General features: G+C 40.6%; 1 protein-coding gene and 1 pseudogene across 7 annotated transcripts; one reads left to right on the forward strand and one right to left on the reverse strand.

Moving 5' to 3' along the window:
* Positions 1–9654: 9654 nt before the first annotated feature.
* LOC137806813 (putative galacturonosyltransferase 4) lies at positions 9655–15458 on the reverse strand. Of its 7 annotated transcripts, none has more exons than XM_068607114.1 (9): positions 14733–15458; positions 14561–14595; positions 14429–14473; positions 14247–14319; positions 13887–14143; positions 12784–13052; positions 12240–12597; positions 11407–11982; positions 9655–10143 (listed from the first exon to the last, which is right to left on the reverse strand). In XM_068607114.1, the coding sequence occupies exons 1-9, from the start codon at positions 14833–14835 to the stop codon at positions 9868–9870; spliced, it is 1992 nt and encodes a 663-aa protein (XP_068463215.1). In that variant the 5' UTR covers positions 14836–15458; the 3' UTR covers positions 9655–9867. The 7 variants fall into 7 exon arrangements, with proteins under 7 accessions (XP_068463215.1, XP_068463214.1, XP_090156418.1 ...); XM_068607113.1 differs by having other exon boundaries at positions 14585–14654; positions 14744–15429; XM_090300292.1 differs by having other exon boundaries at positions 14744–15428.
* An 896-nt stretch (positions 15459–16354) lies between these two features.
* LOC137808856 (U2 spliceosomal RNA) lies at positions 16355–16537 on the forward strand (annotated as a pseudogene).
* Positions 16538–22643: the final 6106 nt, after the last annotated feature.

Genomic DNA, 22643 nt, shown 5'->3' on the forward strand with positions numbered 1-22643 from the left:
CTCTTAGCATTTAGGTCTTATCTTCTGAGTACTGAGAGCTCTCAAGTGGCGACTATCATCACTTATCTTGGAGGCCAATCACACTCCAAGTGGCATGTTCCACCTCTCAAATCCATCACATAAGCTTTCTCCTTCCTTCATCTCTTCTTCCATTTGTCATTTCGTTTTACTCTTTGTATCATGTTCTTATTTTGTTTCCTTATTCCTTTCGACAATGTTTCTTTGGTTTTCCTTTTCATGTTCTTTAATTTTGCACCTATTGGCATCATGTTCACCTTGTAATTGTCTTTTCCTTTTGCTCTTGTGAAGTGAACCTTCACACTTACTTAACCACTTGGTTAAGTTCGTGTCCAGTGGGGATCTTCTTAGAGTTCTCACCATATTCTTGCTTAAAATATCAATCTAAGTAAAGTGACACATCATAAAATGAACAATCCTAAAATCAACTCACATCAATTCGTCTAGTTTTAACTTCATCTTAATACGATTAGACGGTGAGTGTATCTTAAGAAGTTCACATGAGTTTCTAAGCCTCACTTAGGATTAGTGTCTTATAGTCTTTTCAAATGTTAACTTTCTTTGTAAGAAAAATTAATTGGAGTTTTCATTAAGGAAGACAAATGAAATCTAACTGAGGGAACTCTGGCTAGGAAAGACTTAGTACTTAAGAGTGTCCATTGTGACCCACCTCTCTTTTCTGATAATTTACCTTGTGTGTTAAACTCACTTTCATTCTTGTAAAAAATCTTATAAAAACTTAATATATTTATGTATACTTCTCATTATAGTAGAAGTAATTCAAGTTCTTCATCAAAAAAATTGAAAAATATTTCTCAGAAACTTAAGTCACTTCAATTGTGGAGGCAACAAAAGGTTATTCAAAATGATCCTGCCGGTAGACTTCGCACCAGAGCGTTGCCTCGTCACGAACCTCTTCACCAGCTTCACCCACGCGCTCTCCAAGTCCACCCCACAGATAGCCTCTCTGAGAACCTGAAAAACACAAGGTGGGGCCTCTGCGGCCGGTGGCGCTCCAACGCTCAAGTCAGTAACAGAAACACCCAAAACTCAGAGAAAATATGCTTTGTAGGATCGTACTAAAGCATACAACCCTAGCAGAATGAGCCGTAATAAAAATGTACCTCTGCAAATTTTGTTAAGGTTACCTTTATAGCTAGGTTTCTTCTCTCTCCAGGCCGTTATGCTTTTGGACGTGTGGCTCGCATCCAGCCCTGCACGTGTCGCCATCTGGGCTGGGATAGTAGGTAACACCCAGCCCTACACGTGTCATCATCTGAGCCAGGGTAACTCGAGCGTCATTTCCCTATTGCGCCTAACCCTACACGTGTCATCATCTGGGTTGAAGTAACTGGTAACATCCAACCCTACACGCGTCGCCATCTGGACTGGGGCAACTTGAACGTTATTCATGTGTAGTAACCAGTCGCGCGGCTAAGTCCTCTATTCGAGGGCGAGCTAGCGCGCGACATGCTTCTAGAACACCACCTGACAAGGCGAGTATCGGGTGCAGCAAAGTGCACCATCTCTGTGATATCGCTTATCCTAATGGCACCCTCCCTACCGCTGCGCCATGCATGTTCTGGCTGGGGAAACATCGCCATCAACGAATGTCCACTCTCGAAATCCCGTCGCTGATAGGCGAGCTAGCCCCTCAGCCCAAACACCCTTCACGCCCAATGCTGGCGCACCAATCGCCTCACTGGAGTTGTACACTTGAACTTACACCTCTGGGCCCTCATCAGCTTCAATCTGAGCTTGTCGGAAGGTCTGGCGACGTGCTTCCTGCGGCGATGTCAAGCTACATGATCGCCAATCGCCAAATACGTCGATGACGAGCCAACCCGGCGACAACCGGGCATGTTCCTCGCAGAACGCCACTTCCATGAAATGGCGATCACGCTCACCTCTGAACCATCCATCTGTTCTTGCCCACGTGTTCCACTGAGCACGCCCCACCTAGGCACGTGCAAGACACGTCATCACACCCGATGATCTGGTCGGTACACAAGCCCCCCAGTCTCGAGCTGCGACTTGTTCAGCGAGGAGACTAAAGAGGTTTAAATCCAACGGCTTACGTGGCCTTTCGCGTTGGCGCTAAAACTATTCACTGACTGGACATTTCACCAACTCCTTTGATCGTTCGACACGTGGACCCATCGACGGCCATTGTTCACTGTCGTTTGCGCTTCTCGCAACGTTCGACATTCTTCGAAACTCTTAAACCCTTCGCGCCATTTCACTGTTTCATTATCTTCCACCTCTCTTCGAACTCTCAAAACGCTCCAGCGAACGCTCCGATTCTCCCAACCTCCATCTTTCTGACCACTCTTCTGATCGTACAAAGGTAACTCTTTTGTCACTCCTACTGATATTTGCTGCATTTTAATCGGTTTGCATCATCCAATACTTGTCTGGAGCATACGTTGTGGGATGTTTTTCTGTTTTGTTTTCTTCTTTCTTCGCTTAGGGTTTCTGAACCTTTCTCTGCGAACCCCTGTTGTTCTCCCCTCTTCTCCCCTTCCGTCAAGTCTTTCTGTTTGCGAGCTCTTATGCCTTTTCGTCTTCTTGTAGCTTCGTCAATGACTCGTCCAAAAACCACACCAAACCCTCCTCCATCTCCTCGCAACCCTCCGACGAAAACCCGTAGGGCAAACCCTTCATCTTCCCGCGACCCCCCAAGGGGTTCCAACGTCCCTTCCGACCGAGTCGCGAGACCCGCGTCCTCTCATCGCAGCCAACCACAACCAAACCCACCACAAACTAACGCGATGGCGAAACCTCTCCCAGATTATAAGCGTCTATACCCGTGGGCCTCTGCAACTTTGTTGGGTGAGACTTCAACCGTTAACTCCGACCTTGACATCCTCCGCCTCAAGAAGGGTGATAGGGTAAACCTCTCTTTCAGTAAAGAGCATGACGACAGAATGGTCGTGCGGCCTTGTCCTCCCGGTGAGCCAATCTGCACCGATGATGAAGTGAGCGACGAGACCCCCTTCTGCTTCATATACACAACTATGTTTAAGAAGGTCAAACTCCGGTTTCCCTTCACACGCTTTGAGAGGGAGCTTCTGACCGAGCTCGACATTGCCCCCGCCCAGCTCCATCCCAACAGCTGGGTGTTCGTGCAAGCTTACCAGATTCTCTGCGCCCACTTGGGATTCCCGGCCTCCGTCGACGTATTCTTGTACTTGTTCGAGGCGAAGAACCCGGGTGATCACCAATGGGTCAGCCTCAACGGGGTCGCTGGGAGGTCTATCCTCTCCATTTTCCAGCAATCCCATAAGGATTGGGAGGGGAAGTTCGTGCGTGTGTGTTGCAACGATCAAGACCCTGCCCTTCTCGACGGATTTCCCTTGTACTGGGTGAACAAGGGAAAGAAGGACTCAAGCTTCAGGAAAGCCAGGGAGCTAGAGAAAATGGGAGACCTCGACAAGGACTTATGCGGCTTTTGGAAAAGAGTCGCCTCCTCCAACGTGGTTCTCCCCACTTCCTCCATCATCTCTTACGAATTTCTCGAGAGCCAGCTTGACGTCCATATAGGTTTTTCCTTGGGCTTCCTTAGCTTACGTTCGTGTCGTCCGACCTTTACTTTGTGTATGGTTTTAGCTTTCTCTATGTATTGTCTTACATTACTTGTCTTTCTTTGCCTTGTTGACTGTCGAAACTTTGTGATGACTGTGTGTCGCTAACACAGATATGATGCTGGGAAAAGATCGAATTGCTGAGCTACGCGCCATAGGCAAGCACCACAAACTCGCGGCGGGTTCCCAAACCGTGCCAAACTCTGTTGCAGAGATCGCCGCTGCTCAAGACAAGTCCCCGCCTGTTGATCCATCCGCAACCGCCGTTCTTCCAGCCCCCCAACGTAAAAAGCTACCCCTGAAGAAGGCTAAGAGGAAAGCCCCCAGGGTGGTATCAGACGAAGAAGCGGATGAAAGCACTGAAGACGGGCTGGTCTGTAAGAGGAAAAGGACGGTTGTGGATGAGCCTCCAGCCGTTGAGAGCGCCGCACCAGACTTCATCGAGAACCCCCCAAGTGCCTCTACACCATTCGAGTCTGCTGGGGATGTTCTCGTTTCAAACGCCTCAGTGGCTGAGGTCGCTCCTGAGCAGCTCGCCGACACGCAGATTTCCTCACAAGCTGCCGAAGAGCTCGCAACCTCACCACCGCGCCTCAAAACTTCCCTCGCCGTCCAAACTTGTGAGGGCCGTGGTGAGCACCAGCCTCCACCCCCACCGCCAACACCAGGCCTTCCGACTTCTCTTCAAGAGGCCTTAAAGAACTTTAACGCCCGCCAACATGCTATGGCCGACGAAAACCTTCCTCACATCGTCGCTGAAGGATTAAAAGACCACTTGGAGAAAGTCGAACTCGACTGTCGTATCTACAAAGAGGCGTCCAGCACCGCGAAGGCTGAAACCGACAAGGTCAAGTGCGACATGCTGATGCAAGGCCTCGAGTTTTCGCGGGTAGAAAACGCGCTCAAAGACGAACTCAGAAGCGTGCGCGACGACAAGAATGAGCTGCGTAGAAAACTACATGATAAGGTCCAGGAGACCATCGAGTTGGAGAGCAAGCTCGTGTCCTTGAGGAAGCAGGTTGCGGATGTCCAAGCTCGAGAAGAAGTCAACCGAAAGGGAAGTTCTTCTGGGCAAAGTCGAGCAAGATCGGGATAAGGCGATCAAAGAACTAGGTGAGACTGCTGCTGAGTTGGCCCGCGCTCGCGAAGAGAACAACGAGCTCAAAGCAAAGGTCGAAGAGCTCCAGCTTGAGGCTGCCCAAGTTCTTATTTCCGGCTTCGGGGTAGCTCTGGAGCAATTCGCTTGCAAGTTTCCCGATCTGGACCTGTCCGAGTTCTCCGTGTACAACTAAGTGGTCGATGGCAAAATCGTGCCCCCAGCTGATCCATCGCCTTAAACCCTTCGTGTCTCACTCTGACCATATGTAATATTTTCATTCTGTTCGAACTGTTTGGTACTTATGCACACATATATATATGTATGTATGTATGTTAATCTTCCGACTTATCTGTCGTGCGATTAACTGTTTCGAATTGCTTCTTAACTCATGTACTTCGCCCAAACATGTACTTAACCTTTAGAACTCAGCGTACTTTGCACTCGCCGGTGCTTAACTTTCTGCAAGCCACCTTAACTTGAACAGATGGTTAATTTAAGACGACAACACTTAGTACGAAATTACTTACTTGGCACTTGGAACTTCTCTCACCTGACCCATCAAGGGCCAAGGGCATCTCTACATCGTCGCTCAGAACCTCGCTGGTGCGGCTCTCGCCATGCGATTCTCTTTATACTTCAATCTCTTTCAATTTATTACTATTTATTAATGAAGATCGATTTGTGATAAAAATATTCACAAATGAAAGATGTGAATCAAACCAACTCGAAGTTGAAGAAAAGATGAATATTTCTTGATGAAATTATTCACTTTATCATAATCGGATAATAGTACATGAGTTTCTGGCGACGCCACCTCCCTTTTAACTGAACGCGCCCTACGGGGCCGCTTATCTCCTCGTTCCCCCATCTGGGGGTAGAGCCGCCTTTCGGATCCTTCTCTACCTCCCTGGGTTTCAGAACAATCATCTGGGTGGTGGGGTGCCCTCTGCGAACCTCTCCCACCACCTTTTAACTTCTAACTTAACAGACCTTACTAGGTCAATATTGGTGTCTCACTCAAGGGGAAAGAGTTCTTCTCCAACCCTCCTTTCCCATTCTCGAGATTGCCAACACCCCTGACTTTTCAGTTTCATCTTGCCTGAACTCACTCGAGGGCGAGAAGGACATTTCCTGATGCCTCAACTTGCCCAGGGGCTACATCTCCTCCTCCCCCGGATGCACTGAGGGCTTTCAACTTGCCTCAACTTGCTCATGCAAAGAGGTCTTGCACCCTGTTCTTGCCTGCGCTCGCTCATGGCGAGTAGGGCTTTAATTTTTTCTCGCCTACGCTCGCTCAAGGCGAGGAGGTCTTTTCTAAATCTCTTTCTCGCCTGCGCTCGCTCGAGGCGAGGAGGTCTTTTCTAAATCTCTTTCTCGCCTAGCGGCGGTCAGAAAAACCTTGTTCCTATACCTCTGATCGCCGGGTGGCGATGAGGATTTTAAAGACTTCTCGTTTCGAAACTTTTGTACTGGATGCATGCGATTTGGGTTTATTATTTTTAATCTTTCCCCGCAAACTTAAAAAACAAACAGCATGCAAATCTAATAACTGGGAAACTTCGAGAAACTTCGAAACTTTCTTTATTGGGTGGCCTCATTAAAAACCCTTCTCGGGGAAAAGAGTGCCCCCTTGAAAAATTGTTTCAACTGATACATCTCAAACTGTTGGAGTTTATTGCTACTTACCCTGCCTTAGCTGTAATAAAACTTGAGGTGGGTGGCGTTCCACGTGCGGGGGATGGCCCCTCCCTCCAGCGTCTCCAAGTGGTAGGCGCCATTCCCGAGTGCTTCGGTTATTCTGAATGGACCTGTCCACTTGGGCGAGCTAGCGCGCGACATGCTTCTAGAACACCACCTGACAAGGCGAGTATCGGGTGCAACAAAGTGCACCATCTCTGTGATATCGCTTATCCTAATGGCACCCTCCCTACCGTTGCGCCATGCATGTTCTGGCTGAGGAAACATCGCCATCAACGAATGTCCACTCTGGAAATCCCGTCGCTGATAGGCGAGCTGTCCCCTCAGCCCAAACACCCTTCACGCCCCATGTTGGTGCACCAATCGCCTCACTGGAGTTGTACACTTGAACTTACACCTCTGGGCCTTCATCAGCTTCAATCTGAGCTTGTCGGAAGGTCTGGCGACGTGCTTCCTACGGCGATTTCAAGCTACATGATCGCCAATCGCCAAAACCGTCGATGACGAGCCAACCCGGCGACAACCGGGCATGTTCCTCGCAAAACGCCAGTTCCATGAACCGGCGATCACGCTCACCTCTGAACCATCCATCTGTTCTTGCCCACGTGTTCCACTGAGAACGCCCCACCTAGGCACGTGCAAGACACGTCATCACACCCGATGATCTGGTCGGTACAAAAAAGAAAATGAACAGATTGAAAGAGATACCTATCTTGCCATTCCTAAGAAGGAACTTAGAATTTTAAGAAAAAAAGAAGGAGAAATTCGTCTAGCTCTCTTAGGACAAGAGCTTTGGGCCAAGAAGGCAACCGTCATAGAGATGATGAGTATAGTAAAAAAAGAAAGATTTATAACCCCTATTATCAAAGAAAGGAAGGAATGTGTTTTCAACCCAAAAGTTTATATTATTCTACAGAGCTGAAGTATATATTTCCTACTTTGATGAAAATAAAAATGTTGAAGCATATCTAGAATGGGAGACAAAGGTTGATCAAATCTTTGAAAAATATCAATTGGATGAATTTAGTAGATTTTTCTTGGTTACCCTAAGTTTTCAAGAATATGCCAGGTCTTGGTGGACACAAATGGAAACCATGTTAGAATTGGTAGAAAATCAGAAGTCCTAAATTGGAGATGTGTATGAGAAGAAAATTTGTCCCGCCTTAATATGTGAAAAAAAATAAGCTTAGAGAAAAAATGAAAGACTTTGTAGAAAAATGAAGAAAGTTTATAAATGGAGAAAAAAAAATATGTTAGAAGAGAAAAAGAATTTAAGAAATAATTACAAACTCTTAAAGAAAGATTCATGAAAGAAGAGATAGAGAAAAAAATAGAATTAAAAGAAAAAAAATTTATAAAATTGAACCATACATTGACATAAACTCTTCTCTCATAAAAAAAATCCTTGTGAAAATATGTTTGAAGTAAAATCTGTGTCCAGAATAAAATTTCTCAAAATAGAGGCAATCAAAGGAAGGGAAAAGGTCTTCATTAATTTCATCCATAGGTGAGATCTCAATTCCTCCTTTTTAACATGCTAGTAATGTTATTTGCTAGTTTTTCCACAGGAAAAGATCGACCCGTCGATACCGTATGGAAACAGGAACAAGAGACCAACGAAGCCCTACATCACTATCTTCCGGAATATATTTAAGATTATGTTAAATTATGTTTATCGCTTATATTTAAGATTTAAATATTTGATTGGGTGTATAAGTGTAATTTTTTAGTTTATAACTTTTTTAATCCTTTAACATGATACTGATGTGATATTATTATTGATACATTTTCGTAATATTGATGACGTGATGCTATATAAATGTTGATGTCAATAAACATTTTTAAGAGAAAAAAAATAAAAGTTAAACAATAAGAGATGTTTAATTTTTATATAAATATAAAAGAAAAATCGTTAATAATTTATTAATATTTATATTACATTACATGTTTTACGTGTTTAGTATAATTGATTACATAGTTAATATTTTATCAACATTTATATTTTCAGTATAATAAATATATGTATTGTTTTCTATATATCTTATCTTTTTTTTCTACTTCAAAATAATTTTATTTTAATATTTTTTACTTTTTCATTTTTCATCTTCCATTTAAACAAAGGATGAAAGAAAATTATAAAAAAACAAAAAATAAAGGACATTAAATTCTAAGGATTAACTTCATATTTAATTATTATTCTTATTATGTAAACCAAACATTTTTGTGTGTTGTGGCTCATGTATATTTAATTTGAGTTAGGATGAAGGATGTTTAGAGGATAACTCGTCTTTAAAAGAATTTAAAAAGTTTTATAATAAAATATTTTGTTTAAATAAAAAAACTAAAAAAGGAAATTGTATGAATTTATAAAAGTAATTTGAATATTTTGATATTAGAGAAATTTAAAATTTTTATATAAAAGGTATAAATTTGAAAGTCTTTCCACTCTTTTTTTCTCTTAATTTATATTCTCGTTATGGTTGAACTTCGATTGAGATTGAGATATGTTAATTCAACTTTGATTAAGAGGAATAAAATCGAGAAACCATTGACTTGTTATTTGCTTTAGACTATGTTAATAAAATTCATTTCATGTTAAATTTGATTCTGATTATTTTTTAATTTTTTTTCAATTGTCGACTGATGTTAAACTCAATTCTTTGGTTAATATCAATATATATTATTTTCAATTAATATTTTTACCAATGTGAGAATATATATTAATATTATTATTTTTATCAACATTAATTAATTAGGATTTTCTCGTCATCATATGTCAGTTAGGATATTTTATCAATGTTAACAAGTTTTTTTCTTTAAGATGTTAGCATATTGGGATGACGTTATTTTTTTTTATGGATGTCAACCATTTTTATGCAGTTGTAAAGATAGGAAAACAGTTGATCATACTCTGAACTACTTAAAGCAATTAAAATCCCTGTAATCATCCAAATTAAGGTGACTGAATAAGGGGTGTTTAGGTATTCACAGAACTTCACGTAAACATAAATCACTAAAAGCTATATACACGCTTACAGTGTGATGTGATCCGTGAAGAAGCAGCATAGGAGAGGGTTCCACTGCCACAATATTGGACCCTGCTTTGAATGTGATGTGCCATATTCGTATCCCTTAGCAGCATACAACCCAATCTTTTTTTTTTGTTTCGGTTCAGTCAGTGGTACTACTAAATTGTCGTTGTATAATACCCACTCAACTTGCCTTTTTTTTTTTACCCAATGTCATGATCAAACATACCCACAAAATGTTTTTCTTCCATTCAACTAATAAGGGTGTGAGCAAATTGATTTTGGCTGGGGAAATTTTTCCGTGCCGAAATCCAAGTCTGACTGATGGAGAATGTATAAAAAATAAAGCTTTAAAAAAAATACAAGCCCTACACATGGAATTGCAGACCTATAAGAGCATACCAAATGCCAAGAAAACTTTGAAGATAAAATGTACCATCTATGGATTGATGTTGCATTCTCGCAAATACACAAGATCATGGTCAACATACTTCGTCCAATAACCTCGGAACTTGGGAATAGTAATCTCAAGCCATGGTTTCATGTTTCCATTGTAGTGTATAACAGCAGCCCGTTCAATTTCTTTTTGGTTGGTATTGGGGTTGTAGCCTAGACCCAAGACATGCCAAGAACGGTGCAGTGGGAAAGTGCGTTTCCAGAATGTTATAAGACCAGGCGGCAGTGTTCCTAACTTCCATAGTCGTCTATCATGATTCTGTATGTCAGTTTGGTTACAAATGAAACATCAGTTCACAATTCACATCAGAAAGAAACAAAACAGGAACAGGTGCATGCCACTTCATCTTCATTGGTCTCAATACTGAGATTAAGCACCAAAATATTGTATATGTTGAAATTATGAGATTTTAGGTATACTGGGAGGGAAGAAAATAAAAGAGAACATACATGATATTTATTGAGATGTATTACAATGCAATGACCATGTGAAACCCGGAGCATTAACCCTTTTTTAGACCAATACCCTTGACTAATTAATTAGGTACTTCTAATAAAGTTGCAAGACCAAGGACATATCACTAGGGAAGCTTCAAAATCAAGGTGATTTCTTTAGGAAAGCAGTGGAGACAAGCCGAGAAGTTGTGGCCAAGGCTGGTAGCTGGTTGAGAACAATAACAAAAAGATACCCAAGAAAGTCATATATTTGAACCTGTTAAAATGATGACAGGACAATGGGGAATCCGCAATGGTGACCAGAAACTATTTGTGAAACACTCCAAAAGTTTACGATAGATTGAATCCCAGTGAGAAGTACAGTTGTAAGGACACACAAGAGATGTCAGGGAAGTAGATGAAAATAACGGTCAAAATAAAGAACATTACCATCAACTGCAGAAATGAGGAACGCTGACTAGAAACTATCCAGGACAGAGAAGACTGTAGTCGGAATGAATACACAAACCAGAAGAGGGTAGACTCATCAGAAGGAACAATACAGTAAAAGGGAGTAAAAACTCTACAACTCCCACTTTTAGAGAGGTTCACATAACAAGAGAAAAAAAATAAAACATGAAGAATCCTGAAAATAAAGTAGAATCCAAGTTTTAGAGAGCTCAACACCAAAGTAGTGACAGAATAAGTCACAGAAGATGATACAATGACACTTTGATATCATGTTAAAATTATGGGATTTTACACAAAAATGGAGGGAGAGGTAAATGAGAATGAAACTGTTGTTGATATTAAATTAGATTTGTTACCCTGTATTGATGTTTAAAACCTAGACCTAACCTTTAATTACACTATATTATGATCCTAACTAATTAAGAAAAGAAAACATGACAGGATAAAAAAATTATAGAATAACCAATCCTAACAGAAAAAGACGAAATAAGGAAACAGATCCTAGATGATAATCTAAATTAACATTAAGAAATGATTCATATATGATACATGACACTATATAGTATACTTATACAATCTGATATTAAGAAAATAGAAAACACTGTGTTTTGCTTACCAGCTTCTGCCAATTGTGGTACACCTCGGTGATGTTTTGCTTCTTCCATTGAACCAAATCAAAAATATTCATGCCGTATGCCCATCCACATGCATTAGGGTCAAAATTCTTTGCAATAAGAGGATTTGAGAAATTGAGATAGCGGTCAAAACGATGGAAACTTTCTCTACAAGTTTCTACTGCACCATTAACATTGCCCTTCAAATCAATTGACCAAAGACCAGTCAGATCCTTCTGCACAACTATATCATCATCTAAGAATAGCACTTTGTTGAGCTTTGGAAAGATCTCAGGCAGGTAGAAACGAAGGTGGTTCAATATAGATAAATATTTGGGATTCCTAAACTTTAAGTTCGAATCGGAACTTGCCCGATGAGTCTTAAAGTAAAAATCTATCATAGAAGGAGAACCCAACTGCTTAAGAACTGGACTGTAACTTGAATTCAACCATGTAAAGTCTTCAATGTTCTCAACTTCAATGGTTGCCTTTCGTGGTGGATTCACCAAAAACCACATCCTCATTGCCGCATAATTGAGCCTATCAGTGACGATGTGGAAAACATGTTTTGAGGTGTCCTGCAATTTTATTAAAGTAACATAATGATATAATCCGAAATGGCATAGCCACTATTAATATCAAATAGCTCCAGTTTCTTTCTTTTCATTTTTAATTCTTCACTGACTATAGGGGCCAGAAGAAATGGAAACGAATTTCTTTGAGTCAAAATAGACACAGTAGTACAGTAACTGCAAAGACAAACCAAATTTTCATCGGTGTTTCATAAGCCTGGAAGATAAAAACAACCTGAGAAATTTCTGCGAACATAAGTTACCTTAGCATGGGCAACAGTAGAATTCACAACGACAGCTGTTGCCAATATGTTATCTGAAAATATAGCATAGTGGTATAGTCGAGGGTCTTCTAACTTCTGTTGGTTTGGGAATTGTTGCTGAGAAGTATTCAAGGTATAATACTCAGTTGTAAGGCGCAATGGAAGACAATGGAGACCTTTAGGCACTGTTTTTGCTATCAACTGTGTTAAAAACAAGGTCTGCTTCTTGTGCACACGAAGCTGCTCCTCTGTTGAGTGAAGCATAGCCCTAAGCTTCTTCACAGCAGCAGCACAATCATTTTGAACTTGCCTTCCTTTCATCAATGTTTGCTCCATTGCCTTCATTCTCTCATTTGCACTGCATTTATACAAAGTATAAAATAAGATTAAAGACTGAGTAATAAAATGTAGCTCAGTGCAGAATTGAACTACTCAACATCCATATATGTGCAGATAAACTTAAAAGATGAAAAACTAATTTGTGAGTTATAAAAACATGAAAACCCGATGACATGCATAACAAGATTCTTTAAGTTACACTTACTTCCTTGGCAAATCAGAATCTTTGCTTGCATCTCCTAGTGTTCGTGAGACTTCCTTCACCCGTAACCGAAGCTCTCGAGTGAGATGGGGAATGTTCCTTACTGCCTGAAGGGAAAGATATACCTTGGCCTGGATGAGCTGATCTTTTAGTTGTCGCAGACGAGCATCAGCTGGCGTTGGATCATTATGCTTATCAGTTCCCAATAATGACGGTCCTTTCTTGGTTATTTTACCAGAAGATTCAGTATGTTGTTGCTCCTGCTTAGTGTCCTGAAAGAGGATGCACCAAATGTCAAGAAGAAAACTTCAACCTGCATTGAGGTTGATTAACCTTTATTATATTAATATAATTTGATATTTTTTTCTGAATATGTAAGTTAAGAAAATAAAGTAATGCCCAGTGATGGCAACACTTATTTGTTCCTGTTCATTGTTCAGGAGGCCAGGGAATGAAATAATTTAAACTATATAAGTATGGTCCAGGAAACACGAGCACAGATTAGGAGTTCGAATATAAAAATATATTTTGGCTGTTGGCATTAGTTCCATTCATATTGATAGCCTCTTGACTCAAGCTCTTTTGAAGCACTACAAGGCTCATATTTATGAAAACCAAAGGAGAGAGTGAGAGAAGGGAAAAGCTTGAACTCAACCAACATACATATGTTTTTTAACATAATTGCACTGCCATAATTGCACTTTAAACCCCATATAAAATGTTTGGGTCTCAATCGATTATGTAAGTAAATCTGGCCCAAGATGTGTTCATCAAGGGCGCAAGAACCTGCCTTTTTAGATTTCCATGGCATCAACTTGACCAAAAAGGGCATTAAAACATGAACACATTTTCAATTAATAATAAAGTATGGCAAAGCTAGCAATGGAAACAATACAGCCTGGTCTTAAATTCCTCATAGCATTGTCAATTCAGGGTCCAAGCATCAGAAGCTTTCAAGTGTATTATACTTCATAGATGAGTGACCCACTACTAGACATACATGCACTGATGGGCATAATTTGTTTAGCATAACCAGAATCCTTTAGAAACATTAGAACCAAAACTGAACAAAGTCAGAAAAATCAAGAGGCACATATATCACTTACCAAAGTTTCAGATGCTTGATCAGAAGCATCAAAAGATTTAGCTAGTTTCCCTTCATTGTCATCAACATCAATAGCATCTTCCCCATTTACACTATCACCAGTTGTATCATATTTATCCAGGTTGCTGCTTTGATTTCCTCTCTTAATTCCCTCGGTCACCAGTTTGATGGGGTTCTCACCTTTAGTTTGACCTCCCTCATTTGTAGCTGACAATACCCTGGCAGATGCATGCTCCCCCTGCTTGGGAAAGAGAAAGCCTAGGCCAACCAAACAATAGAGTAGACAATAATGAAAAAACAAGAAACAGAACCCCAGCAGAGAAGGGAAAAAAATCTTGCTGAACAAGAACAAACAAAATACCACGACGCAAATTCTTTGTGTTTGTAGTGTCCTCTACAACCACACTTGGTTCCTCAAGGGCAGCAGAAAATTCCTGTTTTCAAAGAAATTATCAAGAATTTAGTTCACCCGTACATGCAGCCGCCAGCCATAAAGGAAAACTTCATCACAAACTTGCGTTATGGAGTAGAAGGAAAATATGCCTGGGAAAGGAGATTCAAATGGCCAGAATCTGATCCACTGACAGCCTGAGATAACATAACAATAGAAAACCCACTAAGTCAGAGATCTAATTTTGCTTGAATAAAATTCAATCTATCAGGTATATTACTCACAAAAGCAGTTACAGCTTCAATTACCTCCTGCTCAGCTGAAAAACGCATACAAAAGACAATCCAGACAAACAAAGAATTTAGCTCCTTGGAAAAGCTTAGGAGAAGATTAGAACCATTTAAAACAAAGCAGTTTCCAATAAACGAAGAAAAAGAGAGAGACACAAACACATACCAAAGGGGTACCTGAAGGTGCCAAGAGGGTCAGTGTAGAGCACAATCTGAGCAACAACAGTAATAGAAAGCAGCAGCAACACAATATTTCTGGTGGCCATCATCTCTAGTCAAACCCACTGCAATGATCGGTGTCGCCAAGGAGCCACAATGTCTCTGCTGTCGCTTTCCCGCGTAGAATCTAATCTCATAGGGCACTGGCACGACCAAAACACAAACCTTTTAAGCTGTAAAACCGACCCACTTTGTGTTTTAAGCTCTGGGCACGTTAAAAATCTCAGAATTGTAGAAAAGGAGGAGGAAGAAGCGAATCTGAATCAAGCACATAGAGTTGGCGAAAAAGACGCATTTTGAGGTGGTAAAGAGAGAGATGCGTAGAAAGTGTGGCCACAAACCACACAAACAGATGGGACCCGTTCTTCAAAAGCCGCTATTTTGTTGTTGTAATGTACAAACAAGAGTTGAGAAAGTCGAAGACAATAGAAGGCAGCTAAAGGATTAACGAAGACAAAGGAGAGAGCATAAGAGAGATATGAAGACAATAACACCAAAAATCTTTCAACCAATATAATGATCAACTCATAATGAATTAATGAATCAGTGTTTAGCTGTGTTGCAGTCCCTGTGTGCGTCCGTGCAATGTCGTTTATTTGCCAATGCCAACTTTTTTTCCTTCTCTGAATTGAAGGAAAAAAAACACTTAATGGTGAACGATGCATGCTTAAAACCGACAAAAAAATAAAGATCGATTTTTTAAGGTAATCTTGGTATTGTTTTTGCTACTAATGGTGGCGCGGGTGGGACCTTGCCCAATGAGGTAATCCCCACACACGCTTCTACTAGGATATTTTTGTCAGAACTTATTTTATTGTTTTAATACTGAAAATTTGTTCCAAATCTAAGAAATCCTTCAATAATGGATTCATCTCCAACAGCATAAACGAGTAAATAAATCTTCTATTGTTATGCAAACTTAATATCATGATAACGATGTATTAAACTACAATAACCTGAAAATTTATGAAAACTCTGTTTACCCCTTTTGAGTTTTGAAGGAAAGATTTTTTTTTGCCAATTGTTTAATTGAGTTGTGATGTTATGGGATTGGTCAAATACTCTTGTCAAATTCGTTACTAAAATGAAAATATTATAACGTTCAAAAGTTTGAAAGGCAAAAGATGAGACAATAATACATTCAAAATTAGTTTACTTTGTGATTATATTTAATTCAAAGAATTCTATCATATTTTCCATTAACATTTCTTTTTCTTTTTCTTTTTATTCCATTAAAACGGAAAACCTAATAAAAATCCCTACTTCATTGTTTATTTTAAATAATTTTTTTATTGTATCGTTAAATTATAATATTTGTGGATATGTTTACTCTTTCTAATATCTTTTGTATGATTGATTGTGGTTTTAACATATGGCTTGCACTAAATTGTAATTTTGTTAGGTGTTTTTTTTATGAGTTCTTATTTTTTTATTATCATTTTTCATTATTAAAAAAAGTCCAACTGAGTACATTATACAAGGGACAACGTCTATAATAAATATACGTTGATAGTGAATTCATTCTCTGCAACATTAAATTCTAAAGTTAACTATAAAATCACTTAAAATAAATCATAATTACCTTTTGGCTAAGATCAAATGTAGTATTTGTTCTTATCTCATATGTGCGTCATTGGCTCAAACGTTATTAAATTAATCTTGTCAAGGGGAGAATCCACAACCGTAGCTTGCTATTGGAATCTCAGGTGTCGCTCATGTCTTGTACTATTACATGAGCCTCGCACAAAAAAAAAAATCATGATTACCATGCTCAGAAAACAAATTAACCATAATTTTCAAATTTAATAACTAGGTTTAGAAGATTAAATATCAAATTGATTAATTAGTAATATTAATTTTAAAAATTAGATTAATTAACATTTATAATACTCTCACTTACCAAACCTTCATTTATAAGGTGTCATCTATTACTACTCAACACAATGTTTTCATAACTAAAAGTTATACCAAATAAAATATAAATAATATATATAAATTCGTCCCAAAAAGTAATAAAATGAAATTATTATTACGTCTCCTCTTCATATTTAACTCTTGGGTTCTCCATTAACATCTTAAGTATCAAGTACAATCAATATTTTTTTACATATAACAAATAAAGGATATATTGTTGAAAACAAAGGTAACAATAAATACAAATTCAATCATATATAAGTCATCATATCACAACTATAATTAATTCAATTTTGATGGACAACCATCCTAGTCACCTAAACAATCAGACTTATAAGAGAAGAAGTTTTGATTAGAAGATTATCTTTCTAAAGTCTTGTAAAATTTATATAGAGTAAATAGGATTTCAATTTTTGTCTCTAATTTCTATATAAGAATTTTGGGTCTTGTATTTAGGTCATTTTAAACTAGGATTATAGAATTTTAGAGAAGCTCATTAGGCTGCCCACATGACACACACATGGCGCCACATGAGCTTCCTACAAGGCACATTTCTTCTCCTTCCTTCCTTCTCCTCTTCTTCTTGGAGCATATGAGGTGCCTCCTACTTGTCTTTTCCTCTCCCTTGTACCATATGATACCTATGAATGGAGAGCTTTTCAAGACATAGATTATCACTTAGCTATCCACCAATGAAGAATTTTTTAGGTATCACGTGTCACTTCATAAATGGAGAGTTTATGAGAGCTCTAATAGTCACTTTATTTCTATAAATATAGAGTTTCTCTTATATAATTCTTAAACTTGGACTGTGTAATGAATTTATACCTAAATGATTTAAGAATTCTTTTTCTAAGTCTCTCTTATCTCTTACTCTCACTCTTTAGTGGATAAGTCCTAGAGACAAAGCTAAAAGGTAGCTCTAACCTCCTTCCTAGCACCATTCTCCTACAACACTCCAAAACTCATGCCAATTTGACCCATTTCTGCTTCCATCAAATTCACATCAAACCAAATAACTTTAGAAGGAGCCAAGGAGAACTTCATCAAATTCTATTAATAATTTATGAATTATAAATCATGAGATTAATATAGCAAAAAGATATTCAATAAAAAATATTTATTCATGTCTTTCAAAAAATGCCTATTATGTTCATACTAGCACATGACTCATTTAAATATGTATGCGACTTCAAAAATTAGCGTAAGTTTAAGACATTTTATATATTTGGTACTCTCCATGTTTCAAATGCGCAATAATTAGAGTTTGTACTTAATACATACATTTAAATAAAAGGTTCATTTTATGTTTGTGACATCGACTAAACTCCATTCCATATATTCATCACTTCATACACATTCCAATAATATTTAAATCATTGTAACATTATTCAAATTCATAAAATCACTTGATTCCCTTAAAAAAAACTAAGCTTAAAGAATAAAAGTGACATTTGGAAATGTGGCTTGAGCAATACTGTTTTGCTATATAGTGAAATCCAATTAAAGAATATGGTAATTTTTTTTGTTCTTGCTTGAATTTCAAACAATAAATCAACATAAGCAAAATTCAACTGTGTATCATTTTTGTTTGAGATATAACATCTCATTTGAACGAAAATGAATCAAAATAATATTTTTATGCAACAATTCAAAATGCATACAAAACTCGCAAAAAAAACCTATTCTATTAGTTATACTTTCTTAACAAGTTTAATATACCAAATTTCAACTATACCCTTCACAAATTCCATATTTAAACTCAATTTGACCAGGCAAGGCACAAAAATATCGTTTAATTAAGTTTAAGCACAATTCAATTAAATAAACAAGACTTCATTATTCTACCAAGTTTTAAACTACAATTAAAAGTGACTTGTATTCTAGCATGTACTAAAAGTTTCACTTAAAACTATCGTGATTTTTCTGTCCGGTTGACTTGCCTCACCGGTAATCTTCTACGGCTGTTTTGGCCCTTCTATCCTTGCCTGAGAATCGTGACTTCTCCACCAAGAAGCTTCTCACCTGCAAAGAAAAAAGGGCGCCATAGCGGTCGTTTGCACTCCGACGCTCAAGTCAGTATTAGGGCAAAAACCATCAAGTGTATAAAATAGCTTTAGTCTCAAAAGTTGTGTACCTTACTAGGGTTCTTAACACCCTTTATATAGGTTGAAACTAGGGTTTGCCTTTGTTCTGTTACCACTGTCTAGGGTTCCTAGGGAAATGTCCTTCTGCCGCTATTGCGTAATCTTCGCGTATCTGGCACATGAACTTCCTTTAACTGGAGTGCAAAGAATAATCAGAGTGCCGCCTAGGTCCCAACTTGGTGCACCTAATAATCCGCGCCATTTGTTTCGCGGGTGCCCTAAGTACCCACGTGCCATGCATGCAACTTCTCTGGAAACCCTAATTCTACTGGGCCCTTACGCCTCCTAGGATTACCCACTATGTTGCGCCTTCATGCGTCATACATTCCTCATGCACGGATCCCTCGTGCCTTAGGCTTCCTATACATATGTTATCTTAATGAATTTCTAGGGGCCCACCTTACGGGGCTTTTACTTCATCCTGACAGCCGATGTCCGATCTTATCCCCCTACAAATGAGGTCCGATATCGATCTTCGACATCAGGTTTGGGGTAGCAAACCCAAAGACTAACCAATCCCCTGGTAAGTGCGTCTGGGGCCCACCTTAAGTGACCCCCTTTCATTACCATACACCAGTGCGCGATGTTTGAGGTCAATCTTTGGGTCAATGACCGAGGACTGGTCGGGACACAAGCCCCCCAGTCTCGAGCTGTAACTTATTTCAGTGAAGAGACTAAGTGATCGCGCTGCGCGACCTACATGTATTGTTCAAACACTTTTAACCCTTGCGTTCCCGCCACTGTTTCATTACTTTCGCTTACATGACCCTTCACTTAGAATTCTGCAAAGCGTAAACGCTCGCTTCTCTTTCCTCTGAAACGTAAACCCTCGAATCACAATGTTCGAAAGGTATGATTTTTATTTCCCGATCGCTTTGCCATTTATGATTTCGCTGCTTGTAGTGTGCTTACAACTGCCTGGGACTGTTTTGACTTTCGCGTTTCTTTGCACATTGATTTCGGATCCTACCGGTAGACCTGAGTGCAAGAGTCTTGCCATGTCAAGGATGCTTTTCTCTATCAGCTTCGCACCACGTTAGCCTTCGATCTTCACGTCTCAATTCCTCGTAAGAACCTGAAGAAAACAAAGAAACAGAGTGGCGTCGCTACGGCCGATCACGCTCCGACGCTCAAGTCAGTGACGGAATCACCAAAAACTCAGAGAGAATATCTAAACTCCAGGAACCGTGCGCAGTGAATCTCAGTGTACTGAAGTGTTCTAAAAGTGTACCTCAAAAGTCTGTTAAGAGTTCCTTATATACCTGAGCGTTTCTCTCTCCTGACGGTTACACCTCTGGACACGTGGCTCACATCCAACTGTACACGTGTCACCATCTGGATCCCTCTCCACTTGAGTGTCACTTCTACTCTTCGAGCTATTTCAACTAAGTTACCCATGCAAGGAGTAACTTGGTGCACAGCTTCCTTGGAGCGCGACCCCTTAAGTGGCGAGTACGGGGTGTCACCATGCACACCTTCTCTGTGGTCTCGCCTGCCGCTATCACGATCTGCTTCACTTGCACATCATGCATGTTCTGGGAAACTGCTCCCTTACCCCGACCTCTGGCTAAGGAGTGATCGTCTGATAACCTCGTCTTCCGTACTTGTACTTCTTGAAAGCCTTAAGCAAGCCTTCCTGATCTTTCGGCGATGTGCCCCTTTCGGCGGTCTCTAACCACCTGATCTCCTGGAACTCACATACGGCGACTATGACGCAAGCCTGGTGACCGCCGGTTATACATACTAGAGATCGGAGAACGCCAAGCCAACAATTGGCGACTACACAGACTTCTCGATGTACTTCCCTTTTGTGAGCCAGGTGTCCCGTTCAACACGCCTACATTATCGCTTACCGCCACGTCATCACTTCCGATTACCTGATCGGTACAATTTCTATTGCTTATATTTTCTGAGTTTTCATCTCTCTAGGTTTCCTCTGGTATCGGTGAATCACGCGGCTTCCCTTCTAAGGTGTCTCCTTTCTTTTTTCTCTTTAGCTTTCTCGTCAAGATGACCAAGCGAACGAGACGAGTTTCTGAACCAGTTTCCCCTTCTGACTCTGCTTCGACCTCGTCGTCCTCTTCTGTTCCTCCACTTTCCTCAGTCCCCCCCCCCCCCCCGCCTACCTCTTTTTACGAGTCTCTGTACCACTGGGCTCCAGCAGACCTTTTGGGGGAGATGTCTACTTTCACGACCTTAAAAAGCATATCCGCTTATAGGAAGAGACAATCATGCCACCAGTCACGCATTTTCGGTAAAGACCATGATAAGTTCGTGCGGATGGTGGCTTGCATATGGGGGAACCAGTGTGTGTTGACGAAGCCCCCGACCCGAAGGGCGCCTTCTGTTTCGTTTATTCGACCTTTTTCCGAAGGTTGGGGCTCTGGTTGCCTTTCACCCCCTACTGAATTGAATGTAGCCCCCGCCCAGCTTCATCCTAATAGTTGGGTGTTTGTGCGGGTGTTCATGATTCTCTGTTGCAGTCTTGGCCTTACACCATCGGTGGACGTCTTCCTCTATTTCTTTGAGGTCAAGGACCCAGGGAAAAAGTTGTGGGTTAGCCTTAACGGCGTGGCTGGGAGAGTGCTTTTAACGCTTTTTCAGCATTCGTACAAAGGGTTCAAGAAGAACTTTTTTAAAGTTCGTTGCAACCACAGGGACCCTTCTCTTTTGGATGGGTTTCCTCTATATTGGACAGAGAAGCCGAACCTACGGCGGGTTCGACATTTCGAGGATCTTTCTGTCTTGGAGAGAGGGGTATGTGAGCTTTTATCTAGGTTTGTTGCTCCTCTGAGTACTTTGGAGCTACTCAAACGCGAGTACAGGCCCGAGGACCTTGATAGCTATATTGGTACGTCTCCCTTCTGCTCTAGTTCTTCAAGCATTTGCGTTTCATTTGCCTTTATGTTGACCTGCTTCTATTGCATAGGTATGCACCTTAACGAGGATAAGAAAAGGAAATTGGCGGACCTTCTGGTCAAACAAAGGGCGGTTGCCGCTGGGACGAGTCTCTCGGTACCCTTGGCTCCCTCTTCATCAACTGTCCCGGCCACTCAGCCGATGAATCTGGCCCCTGCTGCCAGCAAACTTAGGGGGGGTGTTGGTGGTTGAATCGGATGATGAGGACACCTGCACTGGCTTAGTCCATAAGCGACCGAGGGTAGGTGCATCTATGGTGCCCTCAGCTTCTGCTTCAGCTGGTGCTCCCCACTTCGTAGATCATCCTCCGAGTGCATCCTCCCCCTTCCCTACTGCCTTGGGGGGCAGGGAAGGGAGTGCTACTTGGATTCAAGAGACTGAATCCCCAGCATCCTTTCCATCGCTGTTTAGACAGGCATTTGGTTATTCCTGAAGCGGTGAGCTGAAAGGCCTGGACAATAATCTTTTTCGGGACCGCATGGCTGAGTTCTTTGGGGGACTCGCACTGGCTTCCGATCAGGCTCTTGTCAAGGCTCAAGCTTCCAGTAACCTAGAGAAAAAATTGGCGAAAGTGAAGGACGATCTTGCGACCAGGGAACAGGTTTTTGCCAACCGTGAGACTGCTTTGTACTTGGAGGTGGCCAACCTTCGTCAGATTGAGAAGGACGTCAAGAAGGCCCTTCAGGATAAGAGCATGGAGGCAGTTGAACTAGAGGCCAAGATTCTTCCCTTGCGTACCCGCAACATTGAGTTGGGTGATCAGTTGACTGAGTTAAAAAGGGGAGATGGCTGACCTAGAGGATAGGACCACACGGCGTGAAGTCCTTTTGGGGAAGGGAGAAGGAGATTTGGTCGTACTGAAAGGTGAGTTGGCAGAG

The sequence above is a fragment of the Phaseolus vulgaris genome, chromosome 3, assembly GCF_051622355.1.
Source record: "Phaseolus vulgaris cultivar YP4 chromosome 3, ASM5162235v1, whole genome shotgun sequence".
In the NCBI taxonomy this organism is placed as follows: Eukaryota; Viridiplantae; Streptophyta; class Magnoliopsida; order Fabales; family Fabaceae; genus Phaseolus; species Phaseolus vulgaris.

What these genes read in the sequence shown, in the direction of transcription:
- LOC137806813 (XM_068607112.2), bottom strand. Translation starts at nt 14,835, where the DNA reads ATGATGGCCACCAGAAATATTGTGTTGCTGCTGCTTTCTATTACTGTT. An exon ending in ATTTGAATCTCCTTTCCCAG is followed by an intron (nt 14,320 to 14,428) that starts GCATATTTTCCT and finishes CTTTGAAAACAG; the next exon opens with GAATTTTCTGCTGCCCTTGA. An exon ending in GATTCTGATTTGCCAAGGAA is followed by an intron (nt 12,598 to 12,783) that starts GTAAGTGTAACT and finishes GTATAAATGCAG; the next exon opens with TGCAAATGAGAGAATGAAGG.